This window comes from Mustela nigripes, chromosome 7, assembly GCF_022355385.1.
Source record: "Mustela nigripes isolate SB6536 chromosome 7, MUSNIG.SB6536, whole genome shotgun sequence".
In the NCBI taxonomy this organism is placed as follows: Eukaryota; Metazoa; Chordata; class Mammalia; order Carnivora; family Mustelidae; genus Mustela; species Mustela nigripes.
The window spans coordinates 59138323-59153713 of record NC_081563.1 but is presented as its reverse complement, the minus strand read 5'-3'; the positions used below and the strand labels follow the sequence as shown (position 1 = coordinate 59153713).

The following is a 15391-nucleotide window of genomic DNA, read 5'->3' as shown; positions in this document are numbered from 1 at the left end:
TGCATCAGCTTTTCCGCTCTGTAGTGGATCATTCCCATTAGCATACCAACAGAAACAGATGTTAAGATGTTATTTCTCCTATCCAAAAAAGAAGTAAGAACCTCTTTTGACTCCACTTCTCCTTCAAGCTCCTGCCCTATTTCTTCATTTTCCTTTGTAACATAACCCCTTCTTATATTTTAATTCCTAATTTCTCTCCTCCCATTTTCTTTTAAATATATTCCAATCAGGCTCATGTCCATACCCTGAAACTGCCTTTATCTAGGTCACTGGTGATCTCCCTGCTATTCGATCCAATGGTCCATCTCAGGCATCTTGTTACTGGTTTCTTATGTAACAGTAACACTTTATTTACTCTCTACTTGAAATCTAGTTTTCAGGATACATACTCCCTCCAATATGCTCTGGCTACTCCTTCTTAGTCTCCTTGCTCCATCTCCCCCTTTTTCTATCTCCAATCCCCAAAAGCTGGAGGACCCCAGGACTCAGCCCTTCAGCTTCCTCTAGTTCTGAATCTAAACTCCCTCCTTCAGTGATCTTCAATCAATCTCTTGTCTTTATTTTTTTTTAATTTTTTAAAAAAGATTTTATTTATTTTATTTGACAGACAGAGATCACAAGTAGGCAGAGAGGCAGGCAGAGAGAGAGGGGAGGAAGCAGGCTCACTGCTGAGCAAAGAGCCCGATGTGGGGCTCGATCCCAGGATCTGGGATCATGACCTGAGCCGAAGGCAGAGGCCTTAACCCACTGAGCCACCCAGGCGCCCCAATCTCTTGTCTTTAATACCATCTGTTAGGCAACCTCCCAAATTTCTCTCTCCAGCCCAGATTTTTTTGTCAATTATTCGACTTCTCCACTTAAATATCTAATGGTCTTTTCAAACACTGATGTCCCAAAACTGAGTAACTGATATTTTCCCCCAAAATGTCACTTTTCAATCTCCCCCATCTCAATAAATGACAATTCTATTCTTCAAGCTTCTCAGAAATTTTTTCTATCTACCACATTTGATCCATCAGTGAATTCTGATGGCTCAAAACTCAAAATATACCCAGCATCTGGCTACTTCTTACTACTCAATCACTACCATCCAGTCAAGGCCACCATGATTCACCTGGACCATGGCAACAGACTTCTAACCTGTTTCATCTTTGTTCTCTTCAATTGGTTCCTATCATAATACCCAGAGCAATCTAACCGCAAAGTGAATTAGATCAAGTTTCTCTTATGCTCAAAACCTTTCAAGGGTTTTCTATCTCACTTAGAGTTAAAGCCAAGTCCTATCAAAGGCCAAAGGCCTAGAGGTTCTATATAACTCATATCTAATTTCCTTTCTTATTACAGTTTCTGCTACTCTTGTCCTTGCTCATTCCACTCTAGTCACATAGACTCTTTCCTGTTCATCAAACATGTCAGGCATAAGTCCCATCTCAGGGCCTTTGTATCTGCTGTTCCCTCTACCTGGAACCCTTTTCTCCAGATATCTTCCATTGCTTGCTCCTTCATGTCTTAAAAACATGGTATTTCAGTAAGGCCTTTCCTGGTCACCAAACATCAGGCCCATCATGCCCCACCATCCCCCATGCAGAATTCCCTATCTTTCTTGCTTTTTCTCTAACAGTTTTTTACTTTCTTACATACTCTAAATTTTACTTATCAATATTTTCATATCTCCCTAATGGAATATAAACCACAGGGGAACAGGAATATTGGTCATTTTTGTCTTTTTGTTAACTGTTATCCCCAGCATTGAGAATACTATCTGGGATATAGTAGACAAGAAATATATATATATATATATCTTGAGTGAAAAAAATGGTCAAAGGCGGGACCCTGAATCTCAGGCATATCTCAGATCCAGACTAGAAGAAAGCAAAGAGCCAAAACTGAAAAGGCACATCCCAGGCAAGTCTGGCCCCTTTAATAAGCTTTCTTGTAAGTCCTACCAGTGACCTGTGCTTACTTTGGCCAGAGCTACTTCATATGGGCATTTCTAGCTTCATAAAGGGACAGGGTAACTGAGTACTTTAAACTGGTCACACTGCCACTTGGAATATCAGGGTCTGATAGTAAAGAAAAATGGATATTGGGCAAGCAACTAGCAATGTCTTCCACATGTTATTTCTTTATTTAGTCATTACTTACTGATTTCCTATTATCATGAATCAAGATATAATTCTCTTATATCCTTTATTTCTTACTTATTATATTTTAAATTTCTGTATCAGATCAGAAATTAGATTTATCATTTCCTTTTCTTTCCTCCCTCCAACATTCCTAGTAGAATCTTCTGTCTCCTGCCCCAGTTTGGACTAGTTGCTCTCTAGGCCTAAGGCACATTTACATCCAAGATTTCTCTTCACTTCTTTCTTATGTAAGATCCTCCATTTCTTGGATCCTAAGAACTCTTGTTGCTTGGTTTATTCTGTTGCTTTTAGGTTGGCACATCTTCCAATAAATTCCCGAGTAAAGTGTCTGGCAGATAAATTTTTCTGAGAGCTAACAAATTGAAAGTGTCCCTATTTGAATGACGATTTAGAATTCTACATATAGATCACCTCCCTTCGGAATTATGAAAGCATCATTTTACTGTCTTCTCTCTGTGTCACTGTTGGGAAATCTGATTCCCATTCCTCTGTACGTATCTTATTTTCTTTTCTACTCTGAAAGCATTTCAGATCTTCTAGCTTTGGTTTCCTAAATTTCACAGAATACACCTTTGTATTGATCTTTTTCAGTTATGGGTTTTTTCACACTGGAAACAAGCATCTTCCAGTTATGGGAATTTTTCTTCTTTTATTTTTTTTTGTTTCTTCCCTTCTCTTTCCTATTATTATTTAGATATTAAACCTTCTGACCTAATACTCTAATTTCCTTATCCTCTATTGCCTATTGTTCACTAATATGTCCTTTTGTCATTCTGTTCTGCAGTACAGGGTTATCTCAACTTTCTCTTTCAATTCATCTATTAATTAAAATGCTGCCATATTTTTAATTCCCAAGAGCCTCTGCTCTTTTCCCCCAAGGATCATTTTTTTAAAATAGCTTCCTATTCTTATTTCAAAGATGCAACAGATTCTCTTACATCTCTGTGGGGATTAATTTTAATTCCTTGTATTTGGTTCTGTTTACTGTACTGTCCCTGGTTCTTTATCTTCTTGTTTTAAACTCACAAAGATATTGGATTTACTGATGCAGAATTTCTTCAAAAGTATCATAATTTCTAGCTCTCTGGTTATATTTAAAAGTAAGCCTCTTTACAGGGAGCCTGCTTCTCCCTCTGCCTCTGCCTGCCATTCTGTCTGCCTGTGCTCACTCTCTCCCCCTCTCTCTCTCTGATAAATAAATAAAATCTCTTTAAAAAAAAAAAAAAAAAAAAAAGAGTAAGCCTCTTTAAAAATTGATTGTGAGCTTGTTATGCATTGGTAGGCTTATTAACTTATAACTCCGCTATAAGGATATTGGACGGCACATCTACCTTTTCAAAGGAAACTACCAAATATTGGTTTCTATAGCCATTTCTCTGGGTTGACAGCTGACAGCTGGGGTAGGGGAATAATTTATTTTTTTCAGAGAAGGATCCTTTAAACAGGTTATACAGAGACATATATCTCACTCCTAGAGAGGGGGAGGAGCTGGGGAAGATCTCACACATTTAATCCCATTATTCTTGGTCTAGTCACCTCACTTTTACTATGTATTGTGCTTAGCATCTTCAAGTCCAGAAACCCTCTGGGTTGATGTTTCCAGAAAATAATTATCCTATCTCATTTGTTCTTTACATAAACTGCCTCTAGCTTTCCTGTTTTAGCCTACATCTTTTTTTTTTTAAGATTTTATTTATTTATTTGATAGAGAGAGATCACAAGTAGATGGAGAGGCAAGCAGAGAGAGAGAGAGAGAGAGAGATGGAAGCAGGCTCCCTGCTGAGCAGAAAGCCCGACACGGGACTCGATCCCAGGACCCTGAGATATGACCTGAGCCGAAGGCAGTGGCTTAACCCACTGAGCCACCCAGGCGCATCCCAGGCTAATCTCTATGCCTTCTCTCTAAACTCTTTTCACTCTCTAAACTATCTTTTCACTAAACTTTATTATCTTTCTATCTGGAATCCTGCAACTTGCAATCATAGTGTCTTAGTTAGCACTCACAGTGTCTTAGTGATTTCATGTGTCTATATTCCTTGACCAGGTTACACCGGCAACTCAGCTCACATCTTAACACTTCCTTGGTGCATCCCATAATGGTGGCACTCAATAAATACAGTGTGATAGGTTTTATATAAGTAATATGCTGTTTCTAATAGTTGTAACTTAAAGTCATGCTTTGTCAATTATTATTTTATGAGAAAATCAAACTGACTTTCAATACAATTTGATGAAAGGAAAGATCAGGTAATGATGCTATTAATTCTATAACTGAGGAAATTATGATAAAATGAGTTCCAAAAATTCACAATTTATCAGTGATAGGCTTAGAAAATAATTTATATTTTTACATAGCATGTCAAGTAATTCATTATAAGAACCAAAAAAGAAAACTATCTTTTCTTGGCAATTTTTTAAAGATTTATATATTTACTTTAAAGAGGGAAAGCATGAGCAGTGGGAGGGGCAGAGGAAGGGTAAGAGAAAGAATTCCAAGTAAACTCCCCCCTGAGCACAGAGTCCAATGCAGGGCTCCATCCCAGAACCCTGAGATCATGACCCAAGATAAAAGCAAGAATCAGCTGCTTAAATGAGCCACCCAGGCACTCCACTGGCATTTTAAAATTATACCTAGAAATGTGTAACTGTTATAGAAAGAAATCAGTGTATAGTTAACTATATCATATACTTTTGTAGCTGACTATCTACATACACGATTCAAATAATTTAATCTAAAATCACCATAATTGAGGTTATATCTATCTTAATGATAACATTTCTTTTAAATAATTGCACAATAACCTGTAAATATGAATGTGACTTAAAGCACAATAATTTAAAGAATTTAGAAATTCCACCACACTGGTATACAATTTAATAGTCTCCAATGGTGAAACTATTATTCCCTATGTAAAATATTTATAAAATAAAGTTTTTTAAGTGGTTTAAGAAATTCAAAGTGGAAATTATTAAACACTTTTTTATAATAAAATGATTTTAGGAGAACAAAAAGAAGAGAGAGATATTTTGATAGCTAATGAGACTAAAACTCTAAATTACATCTCCTACTTTCAATGCATTTCAAACTAGGGGTAGGGATGGTCTGAAAAACCAACTTTAAAAAACAATTTTCATTTATTCTTCTTCTACCCACTTAAGCCTCCATGTTGCATCACCACTTCCTCATATCAGGGAGATCATATGATAGTTGTCTTTCTCTGCTTGACTTATTTCGCTAAGCATGATACGCTCTATACAGGAAATATGTACACGTAAGTCCTGATTTATAAACTTTCAAATTTGCAAGTGAAGGGAATCACTCTTAAATGGTACAATCTGTAGGCCACTGGACCAACAACATGAACTAAGCGTTGGCTATGATGACAAGCTATAAAATCCCAATATTCAACAGAGGGAAAAATCCAACCTCAAAATGTATCCTCTGAAATCCTTAATGTTTTTGTAGTTGCTCTGCTAATTGCTAAACAACTGGATCTTTTGAAGAAATAAGGATGCCTTAAAAAGAAGACAACCAAGATAAATTCTGTAAAGTCTTAAATTTGCCATTTTGGGAGGGTAAAAGATTTACATTAGTTAAGGAGTGGCTATAATCAAAGACAGAGTTCAACTATGTTAGCACCAAGGTAGAGAGGAACTTTAATTTCACTCCTTTTTAAAGACTATGTTGTGGTCAGTTATCATGCTAAATATATGGGGAAAACTACTAATAAAAATTTAAGCCTGTGTTATGTTTGGAGTCACCACACCTCACAAAAGGAGGACCCTTGAATAACTTGGAGAATACTTATTTTGCAACTAACAATAGGTTAAGGGGATCCTTTTAAAATTTTAGTTTGAGCACCAAATTTTTAATTTACTGTAATATTAGAGATCCTTAAGATAATGCACATACACACATATTTTTAGAAGACTTAGCTTGCAGTCTTGTTTAGAAACTAAGGAAGTGGATAAATAATGTTAGGAGGTCTCTCAAAGGCCCTAAAGTTGTGGGGACTAATCAGGATGGACATGATGGAGGTCAAGCTATCTTATCAAAACATATAACCGACTCTCAGTAGATGCTAAAAAAAGCATTTGACAAAGTACAGCATCCCTTCCTGATCAAAACTCTTCAAAGTGTATGGATAGAGGGCACAAACCTCAATATTATCAAAGCCATCTATGAAAACCCACCACAAATATCATTCTCAATGGAGAAAAACTGAAAGCTTTTCCGATAAGGTCAGGAACACAGCAGGAATGTCCATTATCACCACTGCTATTCAACATAGTACTAGAAGTCCTAGCCTCAGCAATCAGACAACAAAAGAAATTAAAGGCATCCAAATCAGCAAAGAAGAAGTCAAACTATCACTCTTTGCAGATGATATGATACTATACGTGGAAAACCCAAGATCCACTCCAAAACTGCTAGAACTCATACAGGAATTCAGTCAAGTGTCAGGATATAAAATCAATGCACAGAAATCAGTTGCATTTCTTGACACCAACAACAAGACAGAAGAAAGAGAAATCCAGGAGTCAATCCCATTCACCATTGCGCCCAAAACCATAAGATACCTAGGAATAAACCTAACCAAAGAGGCAAAGAATCTATTGTCGGAAAACTATAAAGTACTCATGAAAGAAATTGAGGAAGACACAAAGAAATGGAAAAATGTTCCATGCTCATTGGATTGGAAGAACAAATATTGTGAAACTGTCCATGCTACCTAAAGCAATCTATACATTTAATGCAATCCCTATTAAAATCCCACCCATTTTTTTCAAAGAAATGGAACAAATAATCCTAAAATTTATATGGAACCAGAAAAGACTTCGAATAGCCAAAGGGATATTGAAAAAGAAAGCCAAAGCTGGTGACATCACGATTCCAGACTTCAAGCTCTATTACAAAGCTATCATCATCAAGACAGTATGGTATTGGCACAAAAACAGACACATAGATCAATGGAACAGAATAGAGGGCCGAGAAATAGACCCTGAACTCTATGGTCAACTACTCTTCGAGAAAGCAGGAAAGAATGTCCAATGGAAAAAAGACAGCCTCTTCAATAAATGGTGCTGGGAAAACTGGACAGCCACATGCAGAAAAACGAAACTGGACCATTTCCTTACACCACACATGAAAATAGATTCAAAATGGATAAAGAACCTCAATGTGAGAAAGGGATCCATCAAAATCCTTGAGGAGAATACAGGCAGCAACTTCTTTGACCTCAGCCGCAGCAATTTCTTCCTAGGAACATCGCCAAAGGCAAGGGAAGCGAGGACAAAAATGAACTATAGGGATTTCATCAAGATCAAAAGCTTTTGCACAGCAAAGGAAACAGTGAACAAAACCAAAAGACAACTGACAGAATGGAGAAGATATTTGCAAACGACATTATCAGATAAAGGGCTAGTATCCAAAATCTATAACGAACTTAGCAAACTCAACACCCAGTGAACAAAGAATCCAATGAAGAAATGGGCAGAGGACATGAACAGACATTTCTGTAAAGAAGACATCCAGATGGCCAACAGACACATGAAAAAGTGCCCCACATTACTTGGCATCAGGGAAATACAAATCAAAACCACAATGAGATAGCACCTCAGACCAGTCAGAATGGCTAAAATTAACAAGTCAGGAAATGACAGATGCTGGCGAGGATGCGGAGAAAGGAGAACCCTCCTACACCATTGGTGGGAATGCAAGCTGGTGCCACCACTCTGGAAAACAGCATGGAGGGTCCTCAAAAAACTGAAAATAGAGCAACCCTATGACCCAGCAATTGCACTACTGGGTATTTACGCTAAAGATACAAATGTAGTGATCCGAAGGGGCACGTGCACACGAATGTTTATAGCAGCAATGTCCACAATAGCCAAACTATGGGAAGAGCCTAGATGTCCAACAACAGATGAGTGGATAAAGAAGATGTGATATATATATATAATGGAATACTATGCAGTCATCAAAAGAAATGAAATCTTACCTTTTGTGATGACGTGGATGGAACTAGAGGGTATTATGCTTAGCGAAATGTCAATCAGAGAAAGACAACTATCATATGATCTCCCTGATATGAGGAAGTGGAGATGCAACGTGGGGGATTTGGGGGGTAGTAAAAGAATAAATGAAACAAGATAGGATCAGGAGGGAGACAAACCATAAGTGACTCTTAATCTCACAAAACTAAGGGTTGCTGGTCGGAAGGGGGTCGGGAGAGGGTGGTGGGGTTATGGACATTGGGAAGGGTATGTGCTATGAAGTGTGTAAACCTGGCAATTCACAGACCTGTACCCCTGGGGCTAATAATAGATTATATGTTTATTTTCTTTAAAAAAGCATGCCTCCAAAAAAATTTTTAAAAATTATGTATATAAAATGTATCATCACATTAAGAATGTGTTGATACTAAAAGGTCTATTTTAGGAATAAGTTATCAAAAATTAAGCACAAAATATGACAGAACATAAAGAAAGATAAATTTCATTGGAAATATTAAAAGTGATTCATTGTCACCACTACTACTAAGAAACCACTACTGTCAGTCTAGTATAAATTAGAGAAGTCAAAAACAAACAAACAAACAAAATATATATATATATATCTCCTATCATGAAAATTCCTTTTCTACACTGAAGTAATTTAACAGTGAAGGACATCTTCCTCCTTATTCTCTCTACATAAAAACACACACAAACTTGCTTAAAATTTAAAATGAAATAGCATCTATTTAAAAAGTATTGCTTAGGGGTCCCTGGGTGGCTCAGTCAGTCAAGCATCTGCCCTCAGCTCGGGTCACGATCTTGGGGTAATGTGATCGAGCCCGGTGTCAGACTCCCTGCTCAGTGGGGACCCTACTTCTCCCTCTCCCTCTGCCTCTTCTGCTGCTTGTGTGCTTCCTCTATGTCAAATAAAGAAAATCTTTCCAAAAAATTAAATTAAAAAAAAAAAAAAGAATGGAATATTGGGATGCTTCACTGCATATTTTAAGATGCCTAACGTGTTCCAACTTACCCTGTGCAGTGGTAAGGATGGAGGCCACAAGACAGACCTCTTACTATGGGTAGTAGGTTTGCCCTCCAGTCAAATTATTTTGAGCTTGCTTTTAAGGTGAGTAATGACATTGAGAAATACAATGAGTTATACTAAATTTAAAACTTTCTGGAGCATATTTTGTATTCAAGTTTTAAAGTTTGATTAAAACTTTAATGAAAACAAATTATGAATTTTTAAATAATCTCATCCTTTTCAATAGACTCCTAAGTCAAATTTAGAATGTATAATTATGCTGCTAATAATATTAATTCAGCCTTGTAAACAGTCTCTGGAAAAAAATCATTTATGCTACTTGAGGAGTTAATTAGTTACCTTTAAGAGTAAAAGTAAGCTAGTTTAAACAAAAAAATGAAGAAAAACTGGAGTTCATTAAAATGATAGTCTATATTCAAATACTCAATTAAGATATGTTCATAATAACTACAAATTCAACACTACAGATTTATGGATAGAGCCAAAGGCCTAAACTTTAAACAAGAATAGTTAGACCTAAAATAAATCATATTATAAACAAATAAGATTTTAAATTCATACAGGATATTCAATTCCATAAAAGTTATAATTATTAGTTATACTGATATAACTTCAATTACATGTATGAGCAGAATAATGACTAATGATTCCTCTAATCACAAGCAAGTAAGATTTTTCTAGGCAACTAGAATTTATTAAGCCTATAAACAAAGTTAAGCCAATGTCCATTATTTTCTGATCAATGGTTACTAATTATTATATCCTGAATCTAGATCCATTCAACATGTGGCTCATGTTTTCTAGACCCTAACTGTGCTAACTGAAGTTTCTGTGATGGAAACGTTCTTAATCTAACTGTCCATATGACAACATTTGGCTATCGAGCACTTAAAATGTGGATAGTACAACTGAGGAACTGAATTTTTAACTTTATTTAATTTTAATTAGTTTAAATTTATTTTTAAATAGCCACGGTGACTGGTGGCTATCATATTAAATAGCACAACTTAGAGGATTCAAAAAAATAAGAGCAAATGTCTTGTTACATTAAGTCTAACTCTAGACAACTTGTTGATTTCCATAAGCATGGTGCTCATCAATGTTCACTAGAGTAATAAGCCAAAACACCTTCTGTCCTGTGGCTTTATCTTCAGTCAAAAATATTATCAAATCTATGCCAGGGAACATCTAATACAACATTTAGTCAAATATAAACCAAAAAAATACCATTTTTATTAGTGTTCATAGTGTCAGTACAACTATACTAATTAATGAGGCAGCCTGGTGGCCTATGTCAATCTATATAATGTTAGTTCTAGCATGACTAGAATTCAAACTATGAAATATCCACTCCTAAAAAGTTTTTGTCCGTTACCTATCAAAAAACACAAGAATACCAAATACTGCATAGCTTTCAGCTCCACTGGTTAAACACTGCAAAAATATGTCAAACTATTTTACCTGACAGACATATTTGTTCTTCCATTTGCTCAGCACACAGTGACTGTTTTGCATCAACTCCTGAAGGAAACAGAAAAAGAGAGAGTGCAGTTGGCTATACACATTGTTGTTATCAGTTAGAGTGCTTCTGATTGGCAAGCACACTAAAAAAAAAAAGAAAGAAAGAAAGAAAGATCAGCTTGCCGCACAAAGATGCAACTGTTTTGGAACTCCTTACTAGACAAAAGCAAAGCTATCATCACCAGGAGAGTTGATCCTTTATGAAAATTAAAACTGTTGAAAGATGTTTTAAAACAAATTTGTTTGTTGCCATTTTTGAAACTTTTGGAAAGATACCTCCAACTCCTTGAGTGAGTCTCGAAGTTTCTCTGGGCGTCTATTTTTGAGTGTCCACAGATAATCTCGTGCTGGCAAATGAAACATGTTCTACAGTTAGTTAAACATGATTTAAAAAGGAAACTGCTTAAAAGTGTGCTTTAGGAGGATTAAAATAAAACACCTCCTTAATTGAGAGGAAGTGAGCTTCATTTCCATCATCAAATAACAGCCTTTTGAAAGGCTTTGTCATAGGAACAGGATTTTTACCACAAAACAATCTCAGTGATCATAATTTTATGATGACAACCAACAGAGCTCAGAGAATCCCTGGGAAAGTTTCCTAGTCCTGTGAATCTGGTACCTAATTGTAAATGACCAATTCTTTACCAGAGAATGAACTTTCTCATACAAATCATTAGAACTTCAATCCAAAAGAAATTCCAAATTCTGCAAATAACCCTCTCAGACCTGAAAATTCCTAAGAGTGAATGGATATGCTGAGGAAAGAATAAAACACAAAATATCAGGCACAGAATATAAATTCAAAAGTAAGCATCACCTATTAAAACTTTTTTATTTAAAATGAACCTCTTTAAAATGTACACCACAATTCAATAATGATAAGCCTTTGTTTTGTTTTAAATGCATTTAATTAAAAGAGAAAATTAGTTAGCAGAATCTCAATGTTAGCCTAAAACAAACTAAAAAGTTTTATTTAAAAGAACAAATTGTGGGTGCTTGGGTGGCTCAGTCAGTTAAGCAGCTGCCTTCGGCTCAGGTCATGATCCCAGGGTCCAGGGATCTAGTCCTACTTGGGCCCCCTGCTCCGCGGAGAGCCTGCTTCTCCCTCTCCCTGCCGCTCTGCCTACTTGTGCTCTCTCTGTCTGTCAAATAAATAAATAACATCTTTTAAAAAAGAAAAGAAAAGAAATAAAAGAACAAAATGTTAAATTCATTATCATATCTATTTCATCACAAAAATAAATTCACCTTTGAATTCTCCCAAATAATAATTCTAAAAATGAGTTGTATATACATGTGTATGTTCTGTGCATACTCATTTAATACACAGTATATACAGATATTTAAATTTAAATTTTACAGTAGAATTACTATAATCTTATTTCAGCAAATTAATTTCATTCTATAAACATAATGTATGATGTATAGAGCATATGTGCAAAGTTTTAAATTTATATTGCAGTCACTAATACAGCATTGAAAAAAACTGCCAGCTTGCCCATTTAAAACAAGAGAACAAGTCGGACTTTCAGCTCCACCTGTATTCCAAATAAAACTTAAATTATATTTAATTTCAAGTCTCTAAAGCCATCTTTCATTGCAAATTTTTTTTTTTTTTTACAAATTTTATTTTCTTAAAATGGGTAAAACATACTAACAACTCAGGCATGGTACATATAACAAAATGTTATCAGAATTTAAATATGATACACTTATTTTTTTTAAGGTTTTATTTATTTATTTGACAGACAGAGATCACAAGCAGGCAGAGAGGCAGGCAGAGAGAGAGAGGAAGAAGTAGGCTCCCCATGGAGCAGAGAGCCTGATGTGGGGCTTGATCCCAAGACCCTGGGATCATGACCTGAGCCAAAGGCAGAGGCTTTAACCCACTGAGCCACCCAGGCGTGCTGGTACACTTATTTTAAATATATTAAATGATATAAATAAATATGGTTCGTTAAGGAAGTTTATGTTTTCACAGGCAACTATCAATACTGGATAGAGATTTCAATGATCTACATTAGAAATGCTTACCAAATATAATTGTCACTCATATGTTTATATACCTAAACAATGGGAATTTATAATTTTAAGAAATTTGGAAGGAGTAACATTTTCTATTTGTGCAGAAAGCTTAAAATATATTTTAAGACTGAATCTTCAGGAATATTAAAGTTCTAGTTTTATAATAATTATAAAAAAGTATAAAGTAAGCTTACATTCTGCCAGTTTCTGCTTTTCTGCTAAGTTACCATGCTCTGTCACTGATACTGTGGCAGGAGAAACGAAAGAAGAAAAAAAAGTGGAAATTATTTTAATTAAAATATTTTGTATTTTTAAACGCACATATATAATGTACATTAGGCACACTGTTGAGACTAATAAATTATACTAAATTTTTTAAAGGCAATTGGAAAAAATGTGCTATTATGTGGGTCCATTTCATATAGGTATTGCCTAAATTTGTAGTAAAAAGGCTTACATAGCACAACAGGTGGGCCAATATCCTGAGCTCACAGTCTCATCACATAGGGAAGAGAACTGCACCCGAGTCCAGAACAGAAGCTGCTTAAGTCTGTCATCAGAACCATGAAGTTAGCCTATTAACTACCAAGCTAAGCACACAGGATGCCCACACAAGCCCCACTTCAACGGAGACCAAACCAGGAAGTAACTAGCTAGAAAGACCTTTTGGCCCGTCATGAAACTTCTGGGATTAACAGGATTAATCAGATAAAGAAAATTGATCATTCACTCAGAAATGCCTATTTCAGATATCAGGTAGGATCCGGGAGGCCAGCAACAGTGGGACCCACGCATTAACAATGCCCTCTACTGGGACACTGATAGATAAACGTGAATAGACTGTCCAGTTATCAGTTGGATCAGAAGTAAAATGACAATTTTCATGTCCTTCCATGGCATTTTCTCAATTTTACTCTATTTTATATAGAACAGATATCAACCTCAGTATTTTTCTAAAGAATGGAAATGAGGTTTTTTTTTTAATTTCAGAATTTACCTAAGCTCAAAAAAGTTTTTAATGGTCAGTACTATATAGTTCAGAATATTGCATTTATAAAAATTATTTGAGTAGAACAGATGCTTTACCTGGTGGGTCTTTCTTATCATAATACTGATAGATTCCTATGTCTCTGTCTATGGAAAAGAAGAAATAAAATTAGGTATGGTAAAAAGTTCTGGAGAATAAGAAGCCAAACCATATTATACAGCAGGACTGGGGTTATGGGGTGGGTAGGAAAAGAGAGAAACAATTTTTTTATGTTACTAGAAATAAATAAGTTCAAAAGTATCTGGACATGAGTTCATGTCCAGATTTTAGGAATATGCAGGAACTGGACTATATGTCAATCTAATTTTAAAAGATTTACAAAAAACCAGAAGGGCATGAGGAAAAGAGTAGTAAAATTAACTGAAATCAAGGAGGACCAACTTTTCTCTTTTACACTTCTTCTATTTTTCAGAGGGTGCTATCAAAAAGAACTGCTTCTATGCAATGCCAAATGAAATTAGAGGATGGAAAAAAAACTGCCCTAACTGTTAGATTCTGAGCTATTGCTTTCTTTACTCCAGCATAGTTTGAATCTAGTATGGTGTTTGGGGGAAATATCCAGGAGAGAAAGAGAAAAGTCGAGGAAAGTATGGTTAAGTTATCTGAAGTTTGCTTAGACACAAAAATCTTCCAAACCCGTTCTAATTAGGTGCTCTCTCAGGGATACAAAAGCAAAGCAAGGCTTCCTAGATGTTGACAGTGATTTAACCAAGGACTCTGTCCTTCAACTGAATTACAGGAGAACCAAATAATTTTGTCCATTTTACTCCTATCTGTGAATAGTGAAATATTTTTTTTCTTTTAAGTAATAGTTGTTTCCCTCCATGCAAAATAATTCTAGTTACTAACAAAAGGATCCAACTGTTTCTAAAGAAGTGGAAGCAGTACAGGCTGCCCCCTAGTGACTAACTGTTCCAAACTTTCTCAAACTGAAACATGAAACTTCCCCCCAAAAATGTATTACAGCTACAATTTTTATTTTTATTTTTTAAAAATTTAAGTAATCTCTATATCCACCATGGGGCTCAAACTCACAACACCAAAATCAAACGTCACATACTCTACCAACTGAGACAGCCAGGCACCCCACATAATTAACTTTTTAAATAGAGTTTTTCTAAACAGTCAATCCTGTGTACTTATTAAAGCTCCATTCTTTTCATCATGACACTAATTGGGACATATAACTTTTTTTTTTAGATTTTATTTTTAAGTAATTTCTACATCCAATTTGGGACTAAAATTTACAATCCTGAGATGAAGAATCACATGTTCTACCAACTGAGCCAGCCAGGCACCCCAGGACATATAACTTTTAAGAATACAGTTTATTTCTATTAGATAGATTGAAAATATCTAATAAGGGAAAGGGAAAGGCGATAAGTAGGACTCCAAAGAGACTGATAATACTTTACTACATGATGATTTTATGGTGTGTTATTCTCTGATAGTTTAAAACATGCCCTTACGATCTTTATACTTTGCAATATATATGTTTACTTCAATAAACAGGTTTTTTAAAAAAAATCTAAGAACCATAACTATTATAAACACAAGTAATTCTAGTGTAATTCTTCATCATTAGCTGCAGCCAAATATTCACAA

At 35.4% G+C, this 15391-nt stretch overlaps 1 protein-coding gene across 5 annotated transcripts in view; it reads right to left on the bottom strand.

The window, feature by feature from the left end:
• WDPCP (WD repeat containing planar cell polarity effector) overlaps positions 1-15391 on the bottom strand; it is a 487280-nt gene that overhangs the window by 336256 nt on the left and 135633 nt on the right. For 4 of the 5 annotated variants that reach the window (XM_059405982.1, XM_059405983.1, XM_059405981.1 and 1 more), the window contains 4 exons: positions 13825-13872; positions 12933-12983; positions 10990-11060; positions 10654-10713 (listed from right to left, as the gene is read on the bottom strand). In XM_059405982.1, coding sequence (XP_059261965.1) covers positions 10654-10713; positions 10990-11060; positions 12933-12983; positions 13825-13872 — 230 coding nt within the window. The remainder of the gene's footprint in view (positions 1-10653; positions 10714-10989; positions 11061-12932; positions 12984-13824; positions 13873-15391) is intronic. The other variant, XM_059405984.1, reaches the window with a different exon arrangement.